The 13,655-nt window shown below is 37.5% G+C and overlaps 1 protein-coding gene across 2 annotated transcripts; it reads right to left on the bottom strand.

Annotated features, from left to right (window-relative positions):
- Positions 1-149: 149 nt before the first annotated feature.
- On the bottom strand, positions 150-6,876 carry LOC117634892 (importin-5-like). Of its 2 annotated transcripts, XM_034369165.1 has the most exons (12): positions 5,463-6,876; positions 4,957-5,160; positions 3,744-3,848; positions 2,961-3,026; positions 2,697-2,861; positions 2,481-2,549; positions 2,225-2,376; positions 1,876-2,011; positions 1,698-1,767; positions 1,473-1,600; positions 1,292-1,348; positions 150-382 (listed from the first exon to the last, which is right to left on the bottom strand). In XM_034369165.1, exons 1-12 carry the CDS (start codon positions 6,690-6,692, stop codon positions 197-199), a joined length of 2,568 nt encoding a protein of 855 aa, XP_034225056.1. In that variant the 5' UTR covers positions 6,693-6,876; the 3' UTR covers positions 150-196. The 2 variants fall into 2 exon arrangements, with proteins under 2 accessions (XP_034225056.1, XP_034225058.1); XM_034369167.1 differs by lacking the exons at positions 2,961-3,026; positions 3,744-3,848.
- Between the last annotated feature and the right edge of the window lie 6,779 nt (positions 6,877-13,655).

Raw genomic sequence — 13,655 nt, 5'->3', positions numbered from 1 at the left:
TTGGGAAAATCCCAGCACTTACACCTCTCACTCTGCCTGGATGCTCGGGGCCCAAAGCCATGTTCAGCACATCATTGCTGCCAGATACACTGACTTTGCCTTCCAAGACTTGTTTTTGCAATTCATCCTAAAACAAAGATATATAAAAAACTAAGAACAAAAAACACACGACGGTTATTTATATACAAACGACGTATTATATAATTTCACTACCGACGTGGTTATTTTCTTCCTTAAGCAGTTCTCCTTCTTCTGCATCGAAGTCCTCTGCCTTGGCCCTTTCTGCTCGCTCTTGTTTTCTTGATGAACTGGCTGTAACAACTTGTTTGATTTCATCCACGATGCACCTAACTTGGTTTTCATCAAGAAGTGCTCCAGAAATCTGAAAGAAATACTACATTAAAATAGATCCAACTTCATAACACAATAGCAGTATGCAGCAGAGTGGTAAAACTCCAATGAAAGGCAACTTCAAAACACTTATTTAGCGGTAGAACTCCATAAAGCAGACACAAGTGTTGAACATCCTTCCAGTATAGTATCCAACATACTTGATTATATTATAAGGGACTAAATTAAAAACAAAGCACAGGCCAATAGAAGGCTTTTTTGGCTAGTGCCAAATACAGAAGGCTAAAAACATTTATGAAAAAACATAAAATCCAGGAAAGGATATTGGATGTCAACGGAGAATCTTTTATCACGTAGTTCAAGAACAGTCAATCAACTAGTGAAGTCAATATAAAACATAACCTGAAGGCAAGATTGCTTTCATGGGTTTTATTTTCCTTCAAAATACAAACACTGATGTCATTTATAACAATTTTCTGATTGTGGTAGAAATTATTAAGTTTACTTGTTGAAATTGAATCAACAGATATAAATTATTATCTAGAAGCACACATTTTTCATATTAAAGGCAAGAATCACCACCGGCAATTTCAAAGTAACCATACAGTAAAACTGATCAGAGTTTTATTGTGCCAAACACAAATCAGTTATTTTCACATACTAAAAAAATAAAAATTAGTGAAGCTTTGAGGAGTACGAAATTGAACCAAAAAGAAAAATACACTGGTGCAAGTAGGTATTGCACATGTAGGTAATAGTGTATAGCAAATAACTAAAACAGTAACTTGAGTTAACAACTTATTAACATCAGTAACATGCAAATAAAATGTATTAACATCTAGTTGGGACGGAGAGATGCAGGAAAAAGAACAGATATGAAACACATTCATTTGTTTATGGGTTCTATTACACGGAACAAATATCAATTGATGCCACAAACCTGCACACATTCCTTTAACGCATCTAAAATGCTTGCACAAATTTCTACCTCAGGCTCCTGCACACCAAATATGTTCAAAGGCATCAAAACCAAGGTCACTTGCATTGAAAATAAACAAAACAAATAGCAAAAAATATGATTGATCATTGCTGAAGACCAAATAAACCAAAGATTCCAAGACCTTGTGTAGTGCTTCAACCAATGCTGGTATTATGTAATCAGACAACTGCTTGATATAGGACTCATTATGACCTTGTGCAAGTCCCTTCTCTACAGCTAATTTGGCTGAACGCAACAGCTCAGGCATCGCTGCAGAAAGTAGATAAATGACAGAGAATTTTAGGAGAGCTCCAAAAGAATCTGATATGAGAAAATAATTAAATTCAAGAACTGGTCTAGCTAATACCTGAAACAGCTGCCTTTCTAACTTCTTCATGGAAATAAAATTTGAGAAGAGGAACCAATGTTGGAGCAACCTACAATAACTTAAGCACAGTCATTATCTAGTTGTTGAAGTTGATAAAAGCACCACCACCATCCCCTCCCCCCTCCCCCCCAAAAACAAAATGTGAATCATCATCAACCTGATCAATCCATGGGAAGAACCCTTCCTTCAATTCATCAGCATAGCAACATAGCATGTTACAAGCCGTAGCTTTTTCCTCCAGGACACTAGTCCTAATTCCTATCCTTTTATCACCAACAGTAATCATTTCAATGCTGCATTAAGAACACAAAACCTGTCAAAAACTGAAATTATAGATACTTTTTGCCATAAAGTATTATTCAGCCAAATGAGTAGGATCTCAAAAGTGCCTTTTTCTAGCACAAACAATTAGGAACAGCATCCAAGACTACCAGGAAAGAAATTGTGGTTTTTCCTAAATACAATACATATATCAGGTCTTAAAAGGTGAAATTTAACCAACCAACCTATCATCATCTTCATCAATATCTGCATCTGAATCTGCAGATGTAATTGTCACATCAGGCTTCAGTTGAGCAGACTGAAGCAAAGAGGGCATGACAACATTCATATAAGGGAGAAAATCCTGTCCAAGGCATTTGCAAAGTCTGGCCCATGCCTGAAACATGATTAGGCAGTTAGTTTATTCAGTTTACATATGTAGAATCCGCAGGACATTCTTCTACATTTTCGCTGTTGTTTCTCAAAGTTACAAGAACTTACTTGTAACATGTAACTTGTTGTAGGATCCTCCATTTGAGATCCTTGCAATGACATCAAGACTTCCATAATCTTCCCAAACAAAACAAAACAATAGGGCCACCATTATTTCAATAACCAAACAGAATATCAGCTAAACAACTAAATAAATAAATAGTGGATCTCTCTCATCATTAATCTGAAACCAAGGATAATGTATAACATGTTATTTATCGTCACCTGCTTAGCGTCATCCCTGAACTTATCCTTTCCAACAGCCATTCCAACCAAACTAATACACTCCATGGATTTGGCACGTAGCATGCGATTGGATTTGTCATTAGCATTAATCAAGATAGCTTTCAAGTAAGGCATTACAGCATCATAATACTTCTGGAATTGCTCCTGCAAATACAAATACAAATACAAATGTCAAATCTGATCATTGTGTTCTTAAATAAACTGAAATTGGCAACCTAATAATGGATTTTAAAATGCAAGTACCTGTGACGAATCGGCAACTGAAGCTAGAGCTGTTAAAGCACCCTCCTGCACCATCTGCTTCCCATTCTGGGACACAAAAATATAAAACATATAAGTTCAAAAATGCAAGTACGCCTTTGCACCAAGAAGGAGAAAGATTCTCCACACCAAAGGAAAGAGGTTAAGCAAGATATTTCTTCGAATTTTTAACTCAATGGCTTTCAATTTCAACTTAATCACCGTCATAAGCCTCATTAACTTATTCTCTTTTATTTTCTCTGCCTCACCACAAGATGTTTTCCCATTTATATTGCTGACATTCTGACTAAACACAATAAAAATCAAACATCTCAAAAATCCTTTTTCTTAAACTTAAAAGAACCATCAATCTGATTCTACCATAAAAACAGTCTTTTAATTCTATTCTTGGTCAGCTCCTTATCCATGGTTTCTTCCCTAGCATCTTTTCCCTGGTCTGTGTTATTTTCAAAAAAATCAGGTTCTCCAGTCCATGTTTCCTTTGCAACTACCAAAAGTCAAAATATGAACAACCATTCATTGCCTAACTAAAACATTAACTGCATCACATTATGAAAGTGACTAAACAAAGAGCCATGAATGCAATGATTAATCACAATATTTATCTGATACAACATATTTTTCCACTACAGCTCTTGTACCAATATGAAGTGGTTTCACCAACCAATCACTTTTAATTTATATACTAATATATACATCTTCTGCCAGCATATACACCAAAAACATATTCTCTATGTGAAATTGCTGAATAGGAAGATTATGTACCTGTAGAAGTACAAGAAGCTTGCTCACAATTCCATCCAGGTATGGTGTCAAAATATCTGGGGTGCAATTTTCACTGAAATTGAGTACTGCTGAAGCAGCATGGGCCTGTAACATAGAAATAAAGAAAAACCATCAAGTTGATGTGCAGAGTGAAACCAGAAGCATCAATGTCATCACTCATAAATGTCTAGAAAATCAAGAACTACGGAGAGGGTGTGTCTACGTATAAATAAACAAGAAATTAATCGTATGTAGTGATTTTGCCACCACTCAATGAATTTAATGATTTTAAGGATATACTTGGGTCAACACAAAACTGCTTGTAAAATTAAAACATAGTTTCAACTGTTAGTGCAATTTCATGGAGAACATGCACAAAACTTATAGAACAAACCTAAAGGGAACTCTTCCACACATGTACTTCAACAAGGAGGGAATGGGGAATACTACCATCCCAAAAAAATGCAGAAGCAGACATTTGAAGATGAAAAAAAAAAATGTGTGCCATTAAAGTTCTGTAAAGCCCAAATACCCGCCATCTCAGGCTCAGGATTCTAACCTTATCTAAACATGCATAAGATGTTTTCAAGTTGCATGCTTAATTCATCTGTTTGAAGCATGAAGAAGGAGCTAGAGATACATATTGTCGGATGAGCATAATATTATTGTAGATAACATATAATTCTTTTCCTAAGAATGTATGGTTCACATTTTGCAGTTGCATGAAATTTTCTGTATTGGAGATATTTATAAATGCATTAGTGTGCAAGTTGTTATTTACAAATAAATAAATGAAACTGCAAAAAAAACAAAAAAAACAAAAAAAAAACAATTATGCCCTCAAAAAAATAGGAGACATTAAATTAATATGATTTCTGTGATTAACAAAACATACAAAGAATCAGGTATCAATTCATTTTGCAGAACCATATTATCTAAATTAAGAATCAACATTCAATGACACCGTTACCGAAATATATAGTTACATGAATTATGCTTGGTTTTCCAAAATTACTATATATCATAGCCTAATCAGTTCATCTTTACAAGAAGGATAAAATTTTACCAAGACAGCAGCAAAAATGAGAGTACTGAAAATGAAGATGATTAAACATTATTTTATCAAGCAGGAGGTGTTGGGTTAAAAGAACATACAGCCCTACAAGATGGGGAAAGGAAGCCCTACTATTGAGTACAGGACAGTGTTACAAACCTGTACTCGAGGATTTTGGAAGTCATCCATGGCTCCAGCCAAAGCAGGCAGCACTCGCTGGTGATACTGGACTTGTAACTCTGGGCCTAAATCCGTTGACAATTGCCCAACTGCATTAATTGCTGCCCATCTCACACGCGGATGGGGATCTTGGAATGAATTCAACACCATTGACACGACCTGTTCAAGGTTCTTTATCATTACCTGCGCCAATAAGTACAAATGTTAGAGCACGCCACTCGGAAGAGAATAATATAGCCAGCAGAGGAATACATGCATAAATAAAGTGAGAAGTTATTTCATTATGAAGCTGTGTATGAAAGGCATTAGATCACCTACAGTAATGACTAATCATCCTGAAGAAAAATACAATATCAAATGCGTCCATGGCTCACGTTAACATTACTGTCCACGGCTCACATACATAACTAATCAAGTAAGCGCTTATACACAAAGCAGAAGCTCCAACATTGGCAACACAAAAGCGAAGGATGAGTTATTTATACCTTGGAGCAACCCTCGGCAATCTGAGCAAGGGCAATGTGTGCGGCGTGGTGCTTTTTCCACTCGGGAGCAGCCAAGAAAGCCGGGAAAACCTCTGAAGCAACTGGGACAATGGTATTCCCACCCAGGGAAATAGAGAGCCTATCCAAACACTCCTGTCCAAACCCGTAATTGCTTGTCTCCCCGGCATCCTCATTCTCTGTATCGGCAGCGTGCCACTCAGGTTCATCCTCAATGTCCAACAACATGTTCATGAGAATCGCAAACAACCTCTGAATGAACTGCGGCAACTTCCTCATCATCCCAGGTGCCCTCTCCCTGGCCTCGGCCAAGGTAATCACAAACTCAATGGCCAGATGCCTTGTCCCTTCCTCCAAGGACTCGGCCTCGGCAATCTGAAGCATGGACCCCACCACATCCACCAACTGCCTTCTCAAGAACCTCGGTTCAGTCCCTGCCAATTCAATCAATAACTCCAGAGCCTCCTGCGCAGTCGCCTCCTGCCCGCAATTCAACGCCTCGGTCAACGTCTGCATCATCAGCGGCAACAAGTCCTGGAACCTGTCCCTCTCGGCCGCACTAGTCAAGCACTGGATGAAATTCACTGACGCCCCGAGGGCAGCGATTCTGACGTCGGCGCTCTTGGCGGAGGTAGACAGGCACCGGAAGAAGACCTCGTGGAGGGTAGTCAAGTGAGGAACGAGGGTTTCGCCGATGTAATGCGCCAATTGGGCGAAAATCAAGAGAGCCGATTCCTGGAGTTTGGGATTGTCAGAGGTGACGCACTGGAACATGAAAGGGAGAAGCTCGGGCCACTGGTTTTCGGGGAGAACGGAGGAGGCGAGCTCGGAAATGGTATCGCAGAGCTTCTTGGACATGGATTTGGAGGACTCGGATTGGAGAGAGGAGAGGAGGAGGGACTTGAGGGTGGACTGGGTGTTGGGGGTGAGGCGGGGCCAGAGGAAGGAGTCATCGTGGGTGAGCTGGCGGCGGAGGAGGATGACGGCCATGGTCCTGGACTCGGGTCGGGTCGAGGACTGCAAGACGTGAAGGAGCTTGAGCAGGAGGGCGTCCGGGTGGGCCTGCTTGCAGAGGTTGAAGAGGGCTTCGGCCTGGGATCGTTGGTCGTTGCTGGAGGACATAAGATGAGATATTAGGGTTTCGAAGTGGGTCGGGTCGGGGCCCAGAATTATGGCCAGTTGTTGCTGCTGCTGGGTAGGATCGGTGGCCATCGGAGGAGCTTTAGGGTTTGGGGAAGGAGAAGTAAAGGGATAAAGGATTTGGACGGAGGCGTTTATTTGTTTTCGTGTGTTTTTGAGTTTTGCGCCTCCGAGAATCTCAGAGAGAGAGAGAGAGAGAGAAAGGAGGGAAGAGTTGGGGAAAAGAGGAGGGTTTGGCGTTTGGACGAGGGTTTTTAAATGGGGGGATTCCTCGGTTTTTCTCTCAAGTTACTTATTCTAGCGTTGCGTACTGTGACCAATAATACACTTCTTCTTTTTTATTCTTTTTTTTTTTTTTCTATTTCTTTTATAAGTAATATGGTTATGTATAAATTTTAAGAAAAATTAGGTGTTAATGATAAAAATCTTTACTAATAAGGATACGATAAACGGAGTATTTTTGTTTTGGATTTGGTGAATGGGTTTTGAATTTATTTTTGTAATAGGTCAATGATGTGGCCCAAATTGAATGGACCAATTTAAATTAATAAGAGGAAATATTGTTTTGCCCTTTTTATTTAAAAGATTAGTCCAAAGTTTGTACCAAGAATGGAAATTATCATTTTGTTATTTTGCCAAGGACGGACTTGGTGGCTGTCAATACCCATCATCGATGGCCAAAAAAAAAAAAAAAAGTGATATGTAATTTGGAGGACTTGAATTTAAGGGTGGGCATTTAAAACTGAAATACCGAAACCGTACACTAACCATACTGTACCATATCGATTTCATACCGTTTCATTTGGGATGGGGAGATAATCAGTATCGTACCGTACCGTACCAATAAAGTATGATATGGTAGCGGTATCAAATATTTGGTACCGATCAATACCGTACCGTACCGAATACTGAAATATAATTTTTTTTACTTTTTATACTCATATTCTCTCCTTCTCATATTAGCCCCTATTCTTTTTTCTATTTTAAAATTAAATGCTAACATTCCAACACATTTTCTATGTTATTATTGTTCTTTTTCTCTTCAATTCAACATAAACACAATGCCACTGCAAGGGACTTCGACCTGGGAATTCAGCTGGGAAAGTACATTTGACCAAGAACATGACACAAGCCCAATTCTCAGAACAGCAATTCATGAAGTGGGTGAGGTTTGTTGGAAGACTGAAGCACTCTGTGTTCAAGACAGCCAAAAATAAGCTATTCCCTTCTTACACTCTGCATGTGACTAAGAACCGTGCTGCTGGAGACTTCAGAACCATTCAGGACGCCATTGACTCTCTCCCATTCATTAATCTCTTGAGAGTGGTCATCAAGGTCCATGCAGGGGTCTACACGTGAGTGTCTTGTTCCTTGTTATCAGAATTCAGATCACTCTTGGACTTAGTCTCTGTCTTTGACCAAGAAATGCTCTTTTCTTCATGAATTGTCCTATGCTCTGTCTTTCATTATTGTTATGTGGTAATTTCTGAAGCTGCGAAATGTTAAATGTTGTTATTGGTTCATTTTTTAGTTGTGTCATTTTGATACCGAAATTGTACCGATACCGTACTGATACCGATTTGGCACGGTACGGTACGATATCAACTTTGACAAACGATAATCTCATATCATACCATACCTGTTTTAATTTTCGGTATCGATAGCGGTACGAGCTCAATACCATACCATGCCCACCCCTACTTGAACTCATGACCTCCACTTCACAATTTAGTTTTTATAGTATTTATGACAGGACCCGCCCCGGAATTTCCTAGGAAACCGGAGCAAATCCCGTCTTATTACCGACATCACCCCGATACCGGGCCCACATACTAAGAATCGAGACTTTCTACCAAAATTTTGACAGAGTCTCCCCTGTAAATTGAACATTTCCCCAAAAATTCAACCTGCTCAAAATTCACAGTTTAAGGTACCCAACCAGCAGCATGCTTTAAAGCAAATAAACAGTTTACAACAAAAGCCTCCGGCCTCAAAAATCAAACCCTAGCAAGTGCGATAACAGAGCATATCTAAGGAATTCAATTACAACAAAAACAAAGTTCAAGGGAAAAATGAATGAAGGAGTCCTACGAAAGCTCAAGGCTCGTAAGCACACGATCCGACTTAGCTGCGGAGCTTAGTCAACTACTAGCTGGGGGCGCAAAACAAAAAAATGTGAGTGGACAAAAATAAAGTTCAGTTTAGTGTAAACCAACATAATATAACCTCACTGTTTAATAAACCATGCAAGAAATCCAAATGCATCACAAACCATCATAATCAAATAAATATCTATATATGTCAAAACCAAACCAATACCGGATGCGAAGTCCGAAATCCAAAATCGGCCGAACCCTAAGTTGAAATTCAAATGACCCAAGGTCAAAATTAACGAAATCCTATCCGACCATCAGCTAGAGCATGGAAAATAGGTAGAAATCCATACCTTACTCGTCAAATTTGGTGGAGAAATGAGAAAGAACGAGAGGCCGAAAGTTTGTTGAAAAACTGTCAAAACAGCTTCGTTTCGTGGCTGTTTCCGACGACGGCAGCGGCGGGTCAAGGTGGCGGTGGGTTGGAACAGAAAGAAGGAAGTGTGGTGGTTCCAACGGAACCAGTGCCGCTCAACTTGGAGGTGTGGTGGCGATGATGGAGAAGTGAAGTTGCTTCGATGGAGAGAAGAATAAAAATCGAATGAGGCTGTTTCTGCGCAAGTGAGAGGAGAGAGAGAGAGAGAGAGAAGAAGTAAAATATTTTTAAAACCAACTTCGAAATATTTATGGTTTTGCCATTGTCGATGTTTTGATCGTAATTTCTTCGTTACAACTCCGAATCAAGCCCACTACGTGTCTACGGACTCATCTCAGTACGATCTACCCAAAAATACCAACTATTGCTCCAAACTCTTTTCGGTAAGAAAATGACCAATTTACCCCTACCTCAAGGGTAAATTCGAAAATTCAAAATTTATTTTACTTAAGAAATTTAATTTAGGAATTTAATTTAGAGTCGGGGTGTTACAATTTATATTATATTTCCCAATATTAACTTAAATCATTTTTATTTTTTATCACACAAATTAGCATTTTCTCTTATCAAATTATAAAATAGTTGTTTGCCAATTAAAATTTTCTATTTAAAGTATATAAAAAAAGTTAAACTATGTTATAAAATTAACGGAATATGTGGTAAAATATTGAGCTGCACGTAAAGTAGATGAGACACAGCATTTAACAAGGTTCGGCTATGTGTACGTCCTCGGAGAGCAGTAGCAGTAACTTTTCCACTATATAAAATAATAGGGCTACAACTTTAGTGTTTACAATATGTGTGGCTCACTGAATTTTCTCTCTTGGAGAATTTCTCTCTGCTCTCTTTCCTATCCACTCACTCACCTTCTTTCTTCCTTCTCTTCCTCTTCACTAAGCACCCTCTTCTCCTGATGGAGGTATCTATTTATAGGCCTAAGACATTGGCTGTTCACTTCACAAGATAATTGGCAGACAAACATCATTAATATTCTTCAATCAATTGGGTAGTGGGGCTTGCCATTTTGGGATCCACATTGTTGACTTTACAACAAACTACACTATATATATATATATATATATTTCTCTATTGCTATTTTGTCGTTTTATAATTGTAAAAGAATAAACATTGATATAATGGTAAGTAAACCTAAAAATATCAACTTATATAGATATGATGTTGCATTTTCTATTTTATAAACCTACAAATATTAATATAAGAGTAACATAAAAATACACACTGTTTTCCAATTTCTATTATATAAATATAAACATATTAATATAAGAGTAACATAAAAATACACATTGTGGTGCCAAAAAACAAGATAATCACTAAGATGTTCTAGGTCGTGCAAAGGTTAGTGGGGATTTTAGTTACCATTTTCCAACATACATAATGGTAATGGATAGAAGAAATCAGAAACATAATAAAATGCTCATAATAAGTCTTCTTATACCATAAATATCATGAGAAACCCTAGCCGCCCTCTCCTTTTGTGAGTCCCAAGGAAAAACTCCATTGAGGAGGGAGGAGCAAGAAGCATCATTGCCCTCCTCTCTTCTTGCTTTTTTTTTCTTTTTGATTAGTGAATAAGTCCACTGGAGTGTTTTGGATAAAAAGTCCTTTTGTGGTGATTTCTTCTAAGCCATACTAAATTGAAGTTCCTCATCACTCCTTTTAGGCATTCTCAAACAAATCCTTCTCCCGAAACCCACTTTTTAAAACTTCTCATGTTCTTTGTGTTATAAGTATGCGTTGAAAGCCAATCATTATATGAAATCTTTCGTGGAAACTTCATTTAAACCAATCATTTAGGGTAACACAAAAGGGCAAAAATGTCAACACAAGTAACGGTCCATGCTTGACCATTAACTTATTTGACAAGTCCATGGATTATAAACTAAGGAAAGTGATCTAAAGGAGTTAGATGCAAAGGGGCATTTCCCAATAACTCAAACCAAAAATGTTCCAAGACATAGGAACATTCAACGAGGCATTGACGAACCGCAAAGATTAGTACGCACTCTACCTGCTCAACCATGAGGATGACTAGTCTCGAGTCATTCATGTGTGGACACTGAGATAAGTACGTAGGTGCTTGCTAGGGAGTAAGTTCACTGAAAGCGATCAAACTAAGGAATCTTGTATGGAAATTCTACTTGCAACAAGATTTCTTCGTTTACAATTACGCAAGGTTAATCCTTAGACCTAAAGCACTATGGTTACCTTATGGATGAATAGTTGGTCTCTAATTGAATCATAAGGTTGAGCTCATCCTTGGGCTCGATTTAAGATAACGTCGGGATTGTCGACAAGTCCATAAAGGCAAGTGAGTGTACGATAAGGGATCCCAACTTCTAGTATGAGGAAGAGAATGTTTTACTACTTTGTGGCTTGGAGGAGAAGTAGAAAGTGGATCTTACCACCATCATTTGGTGGAATACTTGGGTTGGACTCAAGTTGCGTTCCAATGGTGAGTTTCTATCTAACTTCCTCTCTTTAATTTCAGGTATGGTAGTTTGCAATGCACATCAAGTCTTTGAACCTTAAGATTCTTTGAAATGTTTTGTTTTTTAGGCTTTAGTTTTTGTTTAAAGTCTTTCTTTGCCTATCAAATGAATTTTTGATAATCTAGATGTCTAAATGAACTTTGTTTTTTAGAAAAACACAATATATCCTTCATTTCGAATTTGGGTCTACATCGTCTTTGATGGAGGTTGCTCCAAATCACCCAATTGTTCTTTGTCAAGGTCGTTATTTTTGTTTATTTGTTCACTCTTATGCACAGGTAGATCGATGAAAACTATGATTTCCTCACATCTATGACGAATGTGGTAGTGGGTGTGGTATCGACGACGCTTCTTCATGTAGTGGTGGCAAGGTTCGTTTAGGCTCATGGGTTGCTTTAGGGTTTCAGCTATGTTTGGGTATGTAGGCTTCGTTTGAGCTTATGGTTAATTGTGGTGATGTGGGCTAGTAGTTTTGGTTTTAGTTTAGTTTTTAACATGTTAGTTTGTTGCCCTCTTGGGATTAGTATTTTAGATATCATGTTGATGTCTTCGATTGTACTTTGAAGTTTATCGAATGAAGTTTATCTTTGATAATAAAAAATGCTCATAACAAAAGTCTTCAAGACACTTATGCAACCCCTCACCAATGTTCTCCATCTTGGCTACGACAAAAACTCATCTTCAAAGGTCTTTCATTCCCTTTATATTTAAATTTTAAAGTCTTTTTGGTGCTTCTGAGCAGGCACACAATTCATCATCTCTGTCTCAGACTAATCTTCTTACAACTAAGAAAATGTCTTACCTTCACTTTGTCACGCCCCCGGATATGAAAATAAGGATTATTTCAAATTAGGGTGTGAATCATACCCTAGCTATAATAACAAAATCCTATAACTATGATATGATATAAATAGAGCCAATAATATTACAAATTTATTTAATAATACAAAGTTAGAGTCACACTAGCTTGTAGTTAGTAACACAAACTAGAGTAACATTCCAACAATTTATTCCATAATAATTATACACACATCAACAAACAATACTGGTCTAGTCTGCTAGTGGAACTTCTCATTCCCCAGGATTTGCATTGAAACCTGCATCATCTATTAGGGTGTGAGCATTTTAATGCCCAGTAGGGTACCGTAACACCCAATTTCCCTCAAAGTCAGCTAACACTGTTAATCAAAGTGGCATGCATCAAACAATTACAAGGTAAATAAGTTATGCATATGCGATGATGTCATGAACTCAATCCCTTCTAAACCCACTAATTTATACTTTAAGGCACCAAGCCTGCATGTCTCATACAATGCATTTTACCAATGTAGCTCTAAATACCATAAAATATGAATTAGTGTCCATCTGTCCCTTAACTCATTTTTATTAACGAGTTTCTCAATTTTTCCTTTTTCGTTAGGGACCAGCTTCCATGACCCGAATTCTTACTCGAATATATCTAAGGTCTTCTCCCGCCTCCTTAGATATATCTCGAACCACACACACAAACCAACTACAAAACCATTCTTCAAGATGCATATAAGATGTTGCATAAATACTATTAATTTCTAGTGAATAATCAAACATAAATAAAAATACTAAAGTAATTATATGATACCATTTATCTAAATAACGTCATAAACATAACAAATATTAAATGAATAATATAATAATAGATTGCATAACAACTATATTAGCAATAACTATTAATAATAACACAATTAAATAACACAATCAATTTCATAAAATAGTAACATCCAAGACGCACATAAGTGCGTGCAGAAATGCTAATGATAAGTAACACATCCCAAATATCAGCACGAATCATTCAATTGATTCTCTAACATGTACTAACATTGAAATATTAATGCTTATATGATAATATATATAAGCAAAAGATAGAGAATGGTGAAACATTCAAAAATCTCAAAAATGCCCTTTGTCAAAGAAAAACTTAAAAGCACACAATTTTAATTAAAAGAAGGTGAAATTGTAA

Source organism: Prunus dulcis, chromosome 7 (assembly GCF_902201215.1).
Source record: "Prunus dulcis chromosome 7, ALMONDv2, whole genome shotgun sequence".
In the NCBI taxonomy this organism is placed as follows: Eukaryota; Viridiplantae; Streptophyta; class Magnoliopsida; order Rosales; family Rosaceae; genus Prunus; species Prunus dulcis.
Note: the sequence above shows the minus strand (reverse complement) of the source record. Positions and strands in the feature narration are given on the sequence as shown.